This window comes from Spea bombifrons, chromosome 1 (assembly GCF_027358695.1).
Source record: "Spea bombifrons isolate aSpeBom1 chromosome 1, aSpeBom1.2.pri, whole genome shotgun sequence".
Lineage (NCBI taxonomy): Eukaryota > Metazoa > Chordata > Amphibia > Anura > Pelobatidae > Spea > Spea bombifrons.
The window spans coordinates 130252082-130270165 of NC_071087.1; the positions used below are offsets into that span (position 1 = coordinate 130252082).

The following is an 18084-nucleotide window of genomic DNA, read 5'->3' on the forward strand; positions in this document are numbered from 1 at the left end:
TTTCCAAAGCTTTAAACCCCCCCCCTCCGCATTCTGCCAAAAGTAGACCAAATATATATATAAAAAAAAATAAAAAAAAATAAAAATTGTACGAATGCCCAGAGTCTCACACCTGAAATGCTGAAACGTTTATTCTTTTTACAAATAAACTCGAATAGCTTCTGATAAGAAAGCAGTTTATACATACAATGCGGTTATTGCCAACAAGTCCTGATTTGCACACAGGAAACACTTGCTGATGACGCTAGTGATGAATTAGCGGTGGCCCTACGGATTTATAAACCAGGAATATACGAGCAACTAAGCTCAACCCACTTTCACCAGGAGTCGGTTTCTTTTAAACAGGCAACGTTTCAGCCCTGTCAGGTCTTTCTCAGCCCTCGAGTGTTTGTTTTTGGTGACAGCTTAGTATAAACTCGCACGAGTAACACGCGGGAACTCAGCCGAGCTGATGAAAAAGGGCTATCAGGCTATAGCCTGATTACCATTACAGGCACCAGGGCTGTTAAACTAAACATGGTTTCATGACTACGTACATGAAATAGATATATTTATCACAAGCTGTTTAAAACAGAACCAATTTGCTTCTGAAAACGATCATTTCCAGCCAGTAGGAACACAAAGACCATCAAACATCCCCGCAGGGCCTTGCTTCTCGCGGAAGCTATGTAAATATAAACGATGACGCAGGTTCCTGGCTGTTTAGTAGGCATATTAAAAACATGTCACTATATGTTTGGTGAACATTAAAGAATTATGAAAGCTTTTAAAATAGAACACGGATTTGTAAAGTGTATGGAATCCATTACCCGGATATGTACTTTATTAAAGCCACCGCCTTCTGTAGCTTTTTCTTGGGAAAATAGGAGGTAAATTTCAAGCGTGGCCACAATTCTCAAAGTACGTCTAGCTTTTTAGCAGCTATCAAGGAACCTATTTTTAGAGCTTTTATATCTGCTCTATATGAGTATGTGAAAATTCTGAATAGCTCATTGTGGTTTTCAACCTCTATGTCAAGGTTTTATTTCTCTATAATCTTCTGAAAGATGAGTTATTACAGGCGGACATGCATTATAATGATACGGTTCCACTGATTAAAGGCATTAGATAAATCTTGAATGCCACCATTTGTAATGATTTCAGCTCCCTTTCCAGCTACACCATTGGCTTTGGTCCCTTTTCCAGCTACATGGAGAGGTAATAGTCCATCGGTGTTGGGCAGAGACCATGGTATGGGTCATTGAGGTATAACATGTCTAACGGTACCTTTATAAAGGTAACAATCAGGCAGTGTAGACCAGAGTAGAGCCAAGTACTACAGGACAGATAAAGCTACATATGTATATATGCAACTACCAACAATTGAAGATGTAAGTAAAGATGGATACTAATTAAAACACGTATACCAAAGAAACTGCAGGATTCTCTGCATCTCTATAAACTCTGTCACCTCCATTGTTAAAACTGCTGTTCCACTCTCTAGCACCTTAAATGAACCTTCTCTGATCTGTTTTATTATTTCGCCTAGAGGTTAAAAAACTAATTTCTAGTAAGGTATCCTGGTTCCTGAAAACAGAACTACGTATACTATAATCATGGCAGGTTCTCAAAGTGTAACTTAATTTCTTAGCTTTGGTAGACTTACATTTAATCCGGAACCATCATTTTTATTCAGAAGATTTCTTGACAAAAGTCCCAAAACATATTAAACGAGTAATGAGAGGCCAAGTATGAATACAATAGGATCCATTAATGGCAGTGTTACTTTGGGTATTTCAAGTTATCACTCCAGGTCATATGAGACAAGGAAGCATCCCCCTTAGTATATTCTCATGTGTGCACTTTATTGTTAATGACCATGACTTCAACTTCTCCTGCAGGGCTTTTCACAAGAAAAACGCAGAGAAATCTCACATTTACATATCTTTTGAACTTTTTCTCAATGCGTTATTCAGTATACCATAGGCACATTTAGGAAAGACGATTCCTTTATTGCATTAGATCACATGCTCCAGACGTCGGAGAGAAGAGATGCGTGCTGCTAGTGCACACTGGCACCTCTCTTCAGAGATCGAGTACTCGGAGACTCAGATTTGTTGTTCTTCTCATTCTACATACAGAACAAGGATTTTAAATGAAAACAACATCCAGAAACATAATTTGGAGTATCAAAGACATCAAAGACTTGAGGACAAGCTTCTTTGAAAATGCTCCTCGGTGTGAACTGGTGACCAGCGCAGCACATTTTGAACAAATCGGGTACAAAATCACACATTTATATACAGCACACAAAGTACGCCAATAATAGTTATGTACCGTTAAATCTCTGATTGTATAGAGATAACTACTGTATATACGCACAATTAGGACACATACAATTAATCTGAAAACAATACATTTTCCCTTCTTCTCGGATTAACTATCTCCATTATATGGCAAATCACTTGTATTAAAGATAATTTTAGTCATAAAGCAAATACAAAAAAGGATGCTGGCTACAAAGGTCAGCCAATAGGAAGCTGCAAAGGCATGCCCTGATAACACTGCAGCTTCCTATTGGACGTTGGAAGAGAGCTCACAGGTCAACGCATTTTGTTGAACAATCTGAATTGATTCCTGCGCTCCATCAAAAGCACTGCCGGGATGCTTCGTGGGATGGAAAGAGACTGCCAGCCATGTACAAAGAGGCAACATTAACGGGAAAGTATTTCACTGCATTGCAGCCACAATAAAAATATAAAAAAAAATGAATTAAAAGCATAATAAAAAATAGAATGTCGGCAGATTAGAACCATTCGGTCCATCTATTTCTCCTGGTGATTAAGACTCAGATGCTAATAAGTCATTGGTCTGATTCGGGACAGACATCCGTCTATGCCATGTATGTTTAAATTCCCTTACTGTATAACAAAAGAGAAAATACTTTTATGAGACGGACAATTTCTTTCGGTTACTGGAATTTATTTTTCAGTGTTGCCCCTACTACATAAAAAGTAATATTTTGTTTCCTTAAACGCCATGCACCACAAAAAAAGTATGGGTTATTTTTAACAATGGCACGCAACATGTGCAATTTATTTTTATCATCACATAACTTTTGTCATTGTTGAAATATTTTTTTTTAATCCATTATCCAAAAAAAAAAAAAAAAAAATTTCAACTCACAATAAGAAATTCCAGTCATTCTCTTTTGAAATCATTGGAATGCATATGAATATTCATTTACTAGACTGCTTCTGAGGAGACATGCAGTCATGAACAGAACAGGAAAAATAACTATTAAGAGAAATACTAACCAAGATATGATGATTTCTAAAGTATTTCAACTATTGCTTCCCCCCCCCAACTGGAAATAGACAAAGTAATTTGACGTTGTCCTCATGTTCCCTCAGTATCGAGACGACATGCTTAGACCGGATGCTTCCTTATGCGATTTCTTTCAAGCAGCACAAATTATTTTGTTTCCGTGGGCATAATGTGCTTGCGCAATAAACACTATTTTACACACGGGACAAAGATAAAACAAAACAAAAAAGTGTTAAGGATTCGTTTAAGGAGTTATAGAATAATTACAAAATTGGGTGTGAAGTCATATGTCAAATAACATTTTAACAGGGGTGTGTAGACTTTTTATATCCACTGTACATTCCTGCAGCACATGCGCTGCAGTCTTATCGACATCAGCGGGTGAATAAGAAAAGGTTACTGCTGAGAAATGCTGCTCGGAGTGCAGAAAACAATATTCTTGGCATCAGTGGCCCATTAATAGTATATGTTCTGGACTAAACAAAAAGAAAACACTAGCCCTACTAAACAAAGCTACAAGAACATTCCGACCTCCAATAGCTACGAAACAAAGAACAGCGTACAAATAACCTTTCATTAATTACACAACACCTAATTTCGATACAAGTGCAAAGGTTTAAATCTAGAAAAGAAAAAAAAAACATTATTTTTTTTTACACGCTGGCTGCTATTAAATCTAAAAGTCCAAAGTCCATGGGTGTTATTAAGTAGTTCAAATGTTGCAAACAAAAAAAATTTAGAATATATTTTAATCAAAATAATAATAAAAAAAACAGGTAGAGAGTACTCTGAGTAATGATGTCAACAACTGCACCCTACACTTCCTATCTGTGCCATGGGGGTTGCTGAATTCTTTCGCAGGTCCCAAACCACCAGCCTAAGCTTTCAAAACAAAGTATTGTTTTACAGAAATCTGATCTGTCTCTTGTTAACAATGCTCTATTAATATCCACGGCATCAATGCAAAGCTCAATTCACCAGAGCTACAAATAAAAACGGGATAGCCGGCCCTTGTGATTTACAATGTAACCAGTCACAAATGCTGAGCGCGGTGAAAGGAGGGTCATCCAGCATTGTACACCTGGCGTATCATGTTCCCCCCCACACACATGCTTCAGCGAATCAGAGAACACGGCTCCTGACGTCCGTTCAGGTAGGATGGCGCTGTGACGGAGTAATACCGCTTCCATTTTCTAAGTACGTAAATTAATAGCACCAGTACCCAACAAGTACAGAGCATCACTAGTCTAGCATCAATAAAATGATCGTATCTGTGGAGTTCCTAAAAAGTTCGAACATGAAAGAGGGACTATAAGAGACTTATAAGCGCAGAATCCAGAAAATACAATCCATACCATAGGAGCTAATAGCCATCACAAGAAAAATCTACATGCAAGCGGACTGGCTTTAAAAATGTTAACGTCCGTCACGTGATTCCAGAGATAAGAGAACCAGTAGCCATTTTAAATGTATCTTTTTAAATACATTTAAAATAACTGCAGATCGTGAAGATGCGCATATCTTTGTTCTCCACAAACACTTCAGAATTTCCTTCTCGAACCCTGTACTGAAATCCGCCAAATGAGCTGAACTGAAACCCAACCTTGTCATTTAGTTAAGCCACTGGGGAGGGGTTTGAACGTGTATGACAGATAGGACCTCAACTCTTTTCAACCGCACATGAAAATGATGAATGACCTTTACATTTTCTGCTAGGCAAAATACTTACACATACGACTAAGCAATCCCCACACTGTGCGTAGTAAAAGACTACTCTCCACAGGCTCACTCTTAAAGCTAGTAAAATATAATATATATATATATATATATATATATATATATATATATATATATATATATATATCTTATCTGGGTATCTCTATTCTATCATGGCCCACAGTGCTGGTCCCAGAGAACGTAGTCTACAGAGCTTGGCAACGCCTTGTACATTACATTTACATTATGCTGCTTTACATCTTATCCTATAACGGAATTGACCATCTAAAAAGGTAGCAGCAACAAATACAAGCCCATTAACATAAGAGTATATTTGTGGGTTTCAGCTTTATGTTACCTCTCGTTTGGTCAGTGTGTACCCTCAGCATCTAGAAAAGGTCAAGCGCTGGTTCCCTGGCTGCAGTCCGGTGTCTAAAGTTCCTACCGCTGACAATATTCTGCTTGTTTAATGTACTTTGAACACATTATCATGGAGCCCCATCACAGATGTCAAGGTAACATCAGAAAGGTCATTTTTTTCCTCTTATAATTCGGGAACAGAATAGGTGTCTTCTTTTTATTTTATAAGAACAGACTGTAGTATGTCTCTACAGAGGATGAACAAATATCCTTTCACTAAAAATATTTCAATACTGAGGCTTAACAAACAAAAAAAAAAAAACAAAAAAAAAACACAAAAACATTTTCTTCTTTATCCTTCGGCTTTTAGATGCTTGTGTCACGCAATGGGAGTTATTTGCGCATCAGACTCTCCAATGGTTTCTCTCCCTCCACCAAAGGCACCAATTTAAAACAGGCTCTTTAATCTATACCCAGAGCAAATACATAGCAAATGTATAGCTCAAAATAGGTGTAAAGCTTTTAGTTTTCAGTCAACTGATGTTGAAAGGTATGCACGCATTCCCACAACGCAATTCTCTTCTCCGTGGGTACGTGCGCACCACGGCCACCAGCACATCTACAACATATTACACCGCAAACCAAAATATTGTTAAATTAACACAGCATCTGAGCAGCAGGAAACCATTGGCAATTCTTTAGTTGTGAAAGTTTAGATACGGACACAGTATGTACTCTTCCTTTATCGCAAAGTGCTTCTGCTTCTTCACTTGTTTTTGAAACGGAGGAAATTACCACATAAAGTTGGCGAACCGGGCCTCATATTATAAACAAAAACCTATAAAAGCTACTACAGGCATATATTGTGGATACATTTGTCACAGAGGTGGAGACAATTGTTTATTGGCTTAAAGCAACAAACTCAGTTATACTACACGGTTAATATAAGTAAGGACTTAGTGGATTCATCCCCGGATGTTCTCCAGCTATGGAGAACATCCGGTACCATGTCCTTATCATACAAGTGGGTGTGCCGCAGGACCCTCTGACTAATCGGGAGTCATTGCTACCCGGCTCCTGAGATTTTGTCATTTGCATATAAAGAGAATGAGTGTTTATTTTTGTTTACATATATTTTTTATACAGTATAATGAAGTCAAGGTCCCGGGAAATTAATATTTTTCTGTTCTTTGTCTGCAGGTACATCATAAATCATGCAGGTAATGGAGGAGACACTTTTGTATTTGCATTCAGTAACTCTGAGCCGGATGTGCCAGTGAATGCACTCGAGTCCAAAGCCAACGGGTACTAACTTCGCGGTGAGCTACCCCACCGACAAAATAAAAGTAATTGTACTATAATAATAATAATAAAAAAAAACACTATAATGTCACCTGGCTGTCTGACCATCTCGGAATCACAAAGCACAACAGCCGGAGCCCTGGAGACTGCATAGTCTGGACCAGAATATTTCAGGATGGGAATACTAGTGTACAATGTTCGTTATACATTCCACCTGCAAATCATAGACTGGTTTTTTTACGTAATGGAAAGGACAAGCCCGTCCTAGGGCTTCTAGAAGATAAGCTGCGTGGCATCTTTCCCAGCCAGACACGAAGTCAGAAACATTGTACATGACACCAAATTATTGGTGTAAACAGAAATCATTTTGCTATTTTTAAGGCAATATGTGGCTACTATAAGCACTTAAGACAGAACGCAAAGCGACGGAATACACTGAGAAAGTAGTCTGTAGGTGCCAAATTTCTATGTAACGCAATTACAGGTTTACTCCGCGCACAACGTCGCATGTAACACAACCAGGTTCCGACGTCCAAGAGGAGTCCAGGTCAAAATAAAAACTTTACAAATGTGGTAAGTAATCACAAAAGCAATAGAAATATATTACTTAGCTTCTCCTTACATGGCACTCATGTCCCACACAACCCCAGGTCAATAACAAAAGAATACGTAAGTATCAGAACTCTTTATCATCGTGCCCTAGAAGAAAAAACTATAATGCTAATGCAGGTCAAAATTAAGACCAACATTTAATATTACAGAAACAAAAAAAAAGAGGGCAGATAAGAACCATTTGATCCTTCTAGTCTTTCCGATATCTAATATTACCTGGCAATTTCTACACTCCATGGTCATATTTTTGCAGACCAAGTACCATTTATACCCACAGGAAAACTTCACTACACCCCCCCCCCAAAAAAAAAAAAGAGCACTATATGGATTATTATAGAAGGGAAGGGGAAATCATAAAAGCAGGTTTGTCTAAAAGTCTTCTTGAACCCTTATACCTGTTGACTCCGTGAAGGACCCAGGAACATTCAAATTTTAATCAAAACAGAAGGCTTTGCAAAACACGGGTGAAGGTTGAAGAGTAGAAAATGAAGAAGGCTCCCACGACGTGCCTTTCAAAGCAAACCAGTCTGAAACTCTGCCCACTTATTTTATGGATTCACGTCTTTTTAACTGAATAACTCAATTAAGAAATATTTTGGGATTCTAAGATAAAGCACCTGCTATTATGTGTCACAACCGTTAGGGATAAGAAGGATACCACTTTTACATACAAAAAAAAATCTCTTTTCTTTGGCACACACAGCGTTGGTAAAAGGAGATTCACTTGTCTACATTCTCTGGAGAGAAAGAAAATTCTGATGAGGACCACAGATTATACGCAAAACAGCGATGCTGTACAAGCTTATAGATCTAGATATCAAATTTTAGGTGCAACTCGTCGTTTTACGTGTGCAATAATAAACCCTTTTGCATAGTAATCCGATGTGATTTGCATCCACTGTGGGTTTCTCTATTTGCATGAGTAAAATATATGTTAAACCCTGGTGAATTAGACTTCGACGTGTAACGTGGCAACGCTAAAGCTTGCGTAATCTGGAACTCAAGGTCATGCATGTTATGTACTGGTAAAGAAGCCAATGAGACCTCTTCAACATAGAAACAGAGCGCTGTGACCTCCCTCAATGCATCTACCCCGTTTTTCTTCCTTATTTTATCATGAAACAAATCTGCTGATGGCTTGTTGAGATTGACGATCAATTCGGGTAACGTTGGAAGATGACTGGCTTCTATGCCTTGTGTGAATTACATATTAACATGCGGTTTATGTTTATCCTTTAGAACAAGCCACAAGTAGGCAGCAGAAAATACTTTTTCTTAAAAAAAAAATAGCAGGTTCCTTTTTTGGATTGATGGGTGTTTGTAAAACATGTCCGGAAGACAGAAGACTTCCTCAAGCTGTAATAGCGGAAGACAAGTAGTCAGAGCCTTTAAGGTCAGGAAATTGAGGTCCTCAGCTGTACGCATTTACATTTTTTGTGAAGGCAAATGAGAAGGAATTATCCTTTTCAAAAACAAGGTTATTCCCTTTTGAATTTAAAGGGCCAGCTCGGCCCCCATAGGGTTTCTCTTTCATTCTTATCTTTTCACTGGATGTTTGTATTCTACTGGGAAGGGGGTTCTCTGTAACCTGGGGCAAGTTGAATTACCCGTTTAATGGGCTGGGTAAATTCCCAGAGCACTGTTCACACTTTCAGCACTATGGTTGTCCATGAGCAGACTTTATAGTATGTGTGGTTACAAACGACACAAGGGGTTAAACCTCCAATCCTCCAGACAAGGGTGACTCAGCTAGAAGGAAGCCAGATTTCCTTCTTCTAGGTGCAGAGAAATCCATTGCCAAAGTTTAAGGAAATCTGAGAGACTAGATGACAATCTTAAAGACGAAGGTATTTTAAGATCAAACATCCTCAACGCGCTGATATTCACAGCCGCGCTTCACCGCGGACCTTGTCAGACCCAGCTGCCGATACCTTTACCATGACTAACGTTTTTGCTCTTGACCGATAAGTGTGTTTGAACAAGAGATGTGTGCTATTGTAAAGCTTGTGAACTTCAAACATGATCCCCACCTGCCTCAGTAAGTCGTCACAAGCTGTTTTAATCATAAAATATTAGTTATATGTTATTGTATTAAAAGATCAAACAAACCGGGTGATGTGTTAACATTAGCCTGGTACTAATTATGTGTGCCAGCTCTCCATGGCACAATAAACATACGGAGAGTCATAGAACCTTTCGGGATAAGTCATGTAACGTCATTTTTACAAATTTCAAGATATTTCATGTCGGCTCAGTTTCCTTTGAGTGCTTATTGTTGAAACCTTTAAAAGGGGTTCCTTTATGAACTCACAAAGATAAAAGCAGTGCAGATGGGCAATTTCAGCAGATGGATCACATGATGTCAGACTAGTAATGCGATTCTTTAATGCATGTGACAGCTGCGAGGTCCCTTTATATTTGTGTCTCCCTTGTGTCCCCCATATGCGTTTGCCCCATCCCCAGCTATTTTGTGTTTGGTCAATAACCAGTTCCAGCCCAGGCAGTTGCTTTTAGTGGCGTCAATGCTCATACTCCTCTGATCGGAGTTTCAGGTGGTAACAACCTGACGATCTGTTCAGAGGCCGCCAACATCTCTGTTTTTTTTTTTCTTAAAAAGACTAAAACAATAAACTTAAATTATCAATCGGGGCTACTGCCTAGTTACAAGAGAGATCCTAAACTTCTTTTAATCTCTCTTTAAAGAGATTAAAAAAAAACATAAAAGCCCAAACACCTTGCACCTCTTGCTCTAGAAAAATAAAAATCCCCAGAGAAGGAGACACGCTCGACATATTATAATCATATTATATAGAACTTCTTAGCTCGTAAAAAAAACGGCTGGCTTTTGAATTCTACATACATTAGTTTACCGTTCTGTAATATAGTTTCACTATAATTGTTCAAAAGGACACATTAAAAGTTATTAACACATGTATGTTAAACATGAGATAAAATTATATTCCCATTTCCTGGAATCAAATAGGTTAGATATGTCAAAGTTATGGAGAAGAGATATCTATATACCTATAGTTTTTATTTACTCTCGCGCTTTCTCTTCCGAAGAGAAGATATATATATATATATATATATATATATATCTTCTCTTCGGAAGAGAAAGCGCGAGAGTAAATAAAAACTATAGGTCTGCCAAGATATTAATCTTAAAATGTTATGGGCAGTTTTGGACGCTCTGTTGATTAATGTCTGGTTTGTTTTAGGGGACAAGAACATTTAAACAATAAAAGATAAATGATGTAATGTTTCAAACGTGTAACAGGATAGACTCTCTCAACAACAAACAAATATCCTCCAGAGTTTACAATTTCCTCCAGAAGAGAACAAAAAGAAAATCAACAGGCTTTTCTGCCATTATGCAGCATTGACAGGATCGCATTTCACAACTCCACAGATGTTTATCTTGTCTTTAATCACAACGGTGGCCACTAAGAGGACATTCCTGATTTATCTTCTCACTGCTCAAGTCTTTTGAGATGTAGATAGAATGCCACCTATGTGTGACATGTAAATTGCCTGCGCAACCTAGTATGGCAACCGAGTTTAGATCAACACACAGATATGTGCCCCATTAAATAAAGTATAAGGATTTCTGCACGAAAGGTTCAAACTGGTAACTTTTGAAACACATTGTGTTCTAGGTGGCCCGACTGGAACAGTGTTCCAAAACAAGCTTAGACCCTCTTGTAGGATGGTCACTAAAACCCCTCCACCCCCAAGAGCTCTTTGTAGTTTGTAGATGATAATAAGAGCTACAATATTACTACTACCACTAATATTACTATTACTATTTTGCCATATAGGGACACGTACATAATTTCCCTCAAAACAACATATACCATTTGGGTTCTCACTGCTGAAGTCTTTTGAGATGTAGATAGATTGCCACCTGTGTGTCATATGTAAATTGCCTGTGCAAGCAGTTTACTGTATAGCAACCTAGTTTAGATCAACACACAGAAATGTCCCCCCTTAATTAAAGAATAAGGATTCCTTCACAAAAAGGTTCAAACTGGTAACTTTTGAAACACATTGTGTTTCCAGAACAAACAGACCCTCTTGTCACTAAGCCCCCCCAAGAGCTCTTTAGGTAGTGAGGAGACGTATAGTTTGATGATGACAATAACAGCTACAATATTACTACTACTAATATTACTGGGGTTTTTGCCACACAGGGATGGGTGTATAATTTCCCCAAAGACAACATATACCATCTTGGGTTAAAAAACAACAGTATTCATAAAATGTGAAAACCACTTTTTTTTCCTTGCTACAAGAAATGCAGTGCTGGAAGTCTTCCAAAGATAAAGACATTAACACTTAAATGAATAAACTGTATAGATGGCAGTTCTAAAAGATGAGAGCTGAAGATATCACTTTACAGAAGCCGTTAGGTCTATCGGCATCCTTTGCCGGGTGACATCTGATGTATACTGCTGCAAGAATAAAGTCTATAGAAATTTGTCCTAAATCACGAAATTATTCTGCACACTGGGTCACAACACAAAGGAACAGTAGTTTTCTTACCTTGTCTAGCTCATCATGCAACTCTGCCAAACTTGGTCTCAGCAGTTTCTCCCCAAGGTCAGCGGCTGTGTGCCGGTAATAGTCTATCCTGGGCACAGCATCAATTGTGTTATGCCCAAAGGTACGCAAATAATATGTATTGGTATGGGTATCATAGTGGTAGTGATGTCCAGCTCCACCAGAGTGCAGACTACCTTCACTCAACACAGTATCCCCGTTTTGGAAGCTCACTCCACCGCCACCTTCACCACCGGCCCCCTCTGGCGAACTACCTTCAGGATCTGCCGGATCCACAAAATTCACCCTGAAGCGGCCTTTAGCCTCCTCTCCACCTGAACCTCCTCTTCCCCGGTGGGTGATGCCTTCTCCTGCAGGATGTGCTTCTTCACGCCCTGCAGCAGCTGCCTCCCGAGCTCCCTCACTGACCAGATCCACCTGAAAGCGGCTCTGGCTTGGGGTGGGTCCCAGAGGTCTTCCCAAGAGTGCATCATCAACTTGCAGGTCTTCCGCGTCCTCAGCCGACAGCGGAGGAGGAGGAGGGGACGATCGTGATCCACGATATAGTGGAGGGGATTTCGGAGGCTTTCCTTGCTCAGCTTGGGCTGAGTGTATTTTAGCTTTCTTCTCCATGTATTGCCACCAGTCAAAGACGAGGCCGACAATTCAGTTTCTGAAAGTAACAAGAAAGCTACAATGTCATTAAATAAATCAAACGTCCTTAAGACTCCTGTCTGGTTCCTCTCTTGCTCAGAGAGAAACTGCAATAACAGCACAGCAGAGACTACTTTGGTATGTCACAGATCTGCCGCCTCCTCCTCATAATGTATGATACACCTAGTCAAGTCACCGCATAAAGCCATCCCTCCCGACCACCTCTCCAGTGCTAAGGAATGATGAATGTAACTATTGTGAGGGGAAAGGGGAGGAGATCGGGCGGGGATAAACGCCTCTTTACTTCCATCAAGGGACAGTATATGCTCTATGTGCTCCAGATCCCAAATAAAAGCAATACATCAATGGAAATAAGACAACAGGCGGAATCCTCACGCAGTACAGAGAACAGCATCTGGAATTCTACCACCGCTCACTAGCCGGAATGCGGATTACTAGAGAGCCATTAACATGCTGTTACTGGGCGAATGGCATACTGTGTGCGAGACACAGACACCGGTCTCTCGAAAGCCGATGCCATCTCTCTCTGTGACCTTGGGATGTTAACCTGTCACATTCCTCAACATGATTAATTTCCAGTAAGTGGTACCCGAGCATTAGATTCTCGCAGTGTATCAGGGAGCGTGATACTCCACAATACACAGATACTAGGACACAGTATTATTGCTGGGGAGGCTGGGGCCCTTCAGCTGTTGAAGGATGCTGGGAGTTATAGTCCACCAACAGCTGAAATGTAGAACATCCTACCAATTGTCATCACTTCCAAGCTATACCCCCTGACAGAGCAGAGGTTACCCATCCTGCCCCCTCTATATTACCCCCAGGGCTGGGTAGATGCCTAGGAGGTGAATCCCCTTTAGCCCCTCATTGTTAAAGTTATTTACCCAGCGGATGAGTGAGATGCCACCCCCATGTGCCGCATGTCAGAGCTCATCCAAGTGCTGCAACACCCCTCCCCCAGCCCGTGCCATGTGCGCTACTTCTGCCTCCCCGCACAGACATCATCTAGTCGGGATGGGGAAGCCAGCGCTCGCCCGTGGCTTCCTCAGCCCCCTAGATACAGCGAGCTGCCCGTTACAGAGTATAAGAGGCTGCTAGCTGCCCCGGGTATCTGCCCTGACATTTGTTACCTGCTCCGCCGCCCCTGGGCGTATATCCCCCGGTGTCCGCAGTAGAGAGCGCTCCCTGTTCCGGGGTAATGATAATACTGAGGAGAGGAGGAGCTGCTGCTGCTGTCTGTCTGTGCAGGGAGCCCGGCTGCCTCTGCCGCACGATCCTCAGCCCGTCTCCGGCTCCCACTCTCCCGCAGCACTCACTGCCTGAGAAGCGAGGCGCATGCGCTCCAGGCTACTCCCTTCCCACCACGGCACAGATGGATAGTAGGATCCGAGTTACAGCCCCGAGCCAGAAGACGAACCAGCGCGCGGAAAAACACGCCTCACTGAGAGAGAAAAAAAAAGAAGGCGCGTTCCGAGCTCCCCGGGGCTTTCTGTGCATGAGCGAGCGCTATAGAGACATAATACGCTTTCCTGAATGCGATCCGGGCGCCGCGGGACGTATTACATCAGTGTGATCCGGATCACAGGGCGCCCGCTCCTATAGGCTGCTCTGCCCCTGCCGTTTGTCATCACAGGGTATCAGGCTGAATGAATGCCGAGTGCGGGCGGGGGCGACAACAAAAAAAAAGAAATGGGCGCGAATTCATCATCTCCAATGGTGAGGGAAGGAATAAGTGGCACTGGAATGTTACAGGGTGATGCTCCCGTGGGGGGTTATTACCCAAACAGTGATGTGGGGAAGCGGGAGAGAGATGACGCCGGGAGGGCCGGTCCTCGTGTTTCAGATAAGGTGTCATCGTGATGCATCAGTGAGTTCATATGACGAAATGCTTCAGATGACCTCAACTCACCGACAGCCCCGCTGGAGAAAAATGCACATTAAACGATGTGAATACTTTAATGTGCATTCTTCAAAAATGCCTAAATAAATAAATACGGCACGAAAATCAGGAAGAAGGTGCAGCTCTACAGCTGCTTTGCTCCTTCATAGTCCCACTGTTGATTGGCTGCTCCAAGCAGGCATAATATACTGCAGAGTTTGAGCGATTTTAAACTAAATAAAACATAAGAAAAAACAAACAAACATACAAACTGCTATTTGAATAAAAAGAAAAGTAAGCTTTAGACCAGATATCTGATGGATATCATACTATAAAATATGTCAAATAAAAACAATATTTAATCATACCCATAGGTAGTCTGCTCGTCCTTTGCACCCAAACAGCTTGTCTGTGCTATCTTTGTGCCCCAATCTGCTTTTCTGTACTATCTTTGCTCCCCAAACAGTTTGTCACTGGCCCCAAACAGTTTGTCACTGGCCCCCAAACTTACAACCACAACCACATGGATGTGGGTTAACCTAACTAGCATAAAGTTTACATAGTACCGAATCAAAGAAGTAAATGAACAACTCGTATGAATGGCAGCATTTACCTGATGGTAAAGTAAGTGGGTGCCTATGAAACCCATTGATAGTGACCTATTGACATCTATTGAGGAAAATAGTGTCAGCCAAGTCATAAGGTCCAACGTACTAAATATTAAGTGCAAACTTTCCAGTCCCTATATTAGTCCATGAAGAATGTGCTAATTTATTTGAGGTTTATCTTTCCTGTTTCCTCCACTGAGCAGCACAAGAACTGTAGAAATTTCCATAAATTTGTTTTTTTTTCTCCTCTCTTTTTTGATGGTTAAAGTCAACTATGCCATGTTTAATTTAAAAAATGGAATATGCTAAGTTGACAGCATATTATATGACCACAAGCTCAACAAAAATTGAGCATCTGAATGGTTTTGGATACTATCGATCCCAAGACCACTCATGTGGAATAAATAAGAAGACATTTTTTTTATTCACAGCTGTCTTGATATGCAGGTAAAAAAAAACTGAATATCCACGTGCCACTGAAATGATGTAAAAAAAATCATCTAAATTTTGAGGTTGATGAGTAGTAACATTAAAATGTGACTATAAATCTGGTTTCTGTAGAAGAAGCCGAATTTATTTTTAATATGCCACAGGAATTTTAGGAAAAGTGGTTTCTCACTGCAGATCAGCTGGAGGCACATGGTGATGCTATCAGCACAGACTTCAGTGTGAGGGGAATGGGAAAAAACGCAATGGTTTCACAGTGACGTATTCTGGGGTGCAGGCCTCCATAGTCTGCATCCATTGCTGGGATAGGACATCATGTCCCGATGCTCCACAGTGAGGATGGTGGCCTAGAATGGGGCGGCTGGGGAGCTGCTGTGGGTCAGGCTTAGGCCAGTGCCAGAGGTAAATACCTACTATAAGAGATGCCAATTTTCACTGTAAATTGGTAATCTATTTGGGATCCTCTCTATTGCATACCTCCAAACCGTCTTGTTTTTTGTGAGGATCATAGGCTACTTATGATGTCTGATCTCCCTAAACTGGCTAAGGGAGCTTTAAAATCAATGGTGGAGTGTGGTATTGCAGAACGGACCTCAATCACAGCTTCCACAAGGCCACCTAATGATGCTCGAAATCTGTCACGGTTCCACCCTGCTTGTCAGGCTCCTGTATGGGTATATCGGTTTAGTTGCTATTTCCACTTTCAGCCTGTAGTGGCCACTCTACATAGTTTGGAATTCTTGCTCCACTCTGATGGTGGAGCAAGAATGGCCTCGTTATCAGCTGGCCTCGTTATCATGTGCAGCCCTGATCTTTAAATACCTGCTGCTTATTGCAAATGGTGTCTTTGTATTGGGTTTATGCCTTTTGGTTGTGGCCTTCCTGTTTGGCTGTTTTCCTGTCCTCAGGCCATGCTGCCAAGCACCCTATCCGTAATCTTCCAGTCTGTTCTGCCTGTCTGTGTCATAGCCGCAGCCTGCCTTGTTGCGCAGCCCTTTCTTAGTGCTTTGTCCTGTTTGTACTAACAAGTCCTATTGGTCCCATCCAACATTGCCTGTACCAACCAACCGGTCAGCCTGTACTATCCAGCTCTGTCTATTTATCATCCACCCCTGTCTGTACCTTTAATTCATTTGTCATACATCATGAGACAAAGTCCATTGTATCCCCTGCAGTGAGGATCCTTCCCAACCAGGTTGTGACAAAAGCTGGGCAGCCCTGCCCCGACCCATCCATCTATGGCCCCTACTCCTCACTTAAAGCACTGCGCCTGGTGACTATCGTTGACCGGACCTAACTCTGCAAGCAGACATTGCTGGTAGATCAGAGTGCCTTGTGGTATGACCTGCTTTCTCAAAGTTTAGTGGCATTTTAATCATAACTTCTATCGAGGCTTTTCATGGAAGCCCTCCAAAATTAAGATGATGCTATGTAGCATTTATGGACTTCAATCAATTAGTGAAATGAAACCTACTTTTAGTTACTATAAAAAGGGTATGAAAGGCTCTCCTGAAAAAAAAAACACCATAAGGAATTGGTTCTGTAACCCAGAAATCCTTTTTCATAGCAGGTGAAGCGAGGTTTTCATCATCATGCATTTTTTTACCCTCACATCTATGAATTGTGCGGGGTAATTGGGCTGGTTATGCAGCCAATATGCACCTTTTCCCAGAAATATCCATTTACACAAAGGCGTTGTCCTAATATGAAAGCAGCCAGAATAGAACATAGTTTCCTATACTGCTAATTTGTCCTGTCTAAGAAATTCAACTTATACTACCGGTATTTTGTCCTTAGGAGAGGCTTTGAAGTTGTATCATATTTTAAGATAATACATTATTTTAAATAAGAATAAACCTCAAAGGTAATTCTATCCTATCTGGCAAAGCAATGTTAACAGCCTTTACCAGTGCCAACATTCTTTTCTTGTTTTAGCTGTGACTAATACCACGCCCTATATTAATTTAATAGTGTCCTGCCATGTGTTTTAGGAATATATTTTAAATATATTATTTTAAACACTTTATTAGTTACACATAAACCAGTGAAAATTGCCAGTGTCAATACAATCAACTCTCAAATTAAATATGTAAATTTTGCTGAAAGTAAAAATATCATTTTGGCAGTGAGATAACTTCATAACCTGAAATGTTTGAACTAATAATAATATAAAACATAATGTTAATTGCCAAAGGACTATTTAAAAAGAATTGCTGCTTCAGCTTTCAAAAAACATAAGTGATACAGTATATATACACTATATAGACAAATGTTATAACAGGGACTTTTATAACATTCAATTCTACATAAATAGGCATTAATATGTAGTTGGTCACTTATCTGCAGGTATAACAACTTCCACTCTTCTGGGAAGGCTTTCCACAAGATTTTGGAGTTTTTCCTGTGGGAATTTTTACATCCAGTAGAGCATTTGTGAGGTCAGGTATTGATGTTGGATAAGAAGGCTTGGTTTGCAATCTCCGTTCCAGTTCATCCCAAAGGTGTTTGATGTGGCTGAGGTGAGTGCTCTGAGTGGGCCGTCAAGTTATTCCACACCAACCCCATCCAACCATGGCTTTATAGACCTTGCTAGGACAGTCATGCTGAAATAGAAAATGACCTTTCCCAAACTCTTCCCAC

At 40.6% G+C, this 18084-nt stretch overlaps 1 protein-coding gene across 4 annotated transcripts in view; it reads right to left on the reverse strand.

The window, feature by feature from the left end:
* Positions 1–13812, reverse strand: part of SLC12A2 (solute carrier family 12 member 2) — a 55003-nt gene extending 41191 nt beyond the window's left edge. Inside the window, exons 1-2 of one of the 4 annotated variants that reach the window (XM_053473711.1) lie at positions 13641–13808; positions 11839–12508 (exon numbers count right to left, since the gene is read on the reverse strand). In XM_053473711.1, the coding sequence (XP_053329686.1) occupies positions 11839–12468 (630 nt within the window). In that variant the 5' untranslated portion in view covers positions 12469–12508; positions 13641–13808. Of the gene's footprint in view, positions 1–11838; positions 12617–13640 lie in introns of those variants that run through there. The other 3 variants (XM_053473699.1, XM_053473719.1, XM_053473704.1) reach the window with 3 other exon arrangements.
* Positions 13813–18084: the final 4272 nt, after the last annotated feature.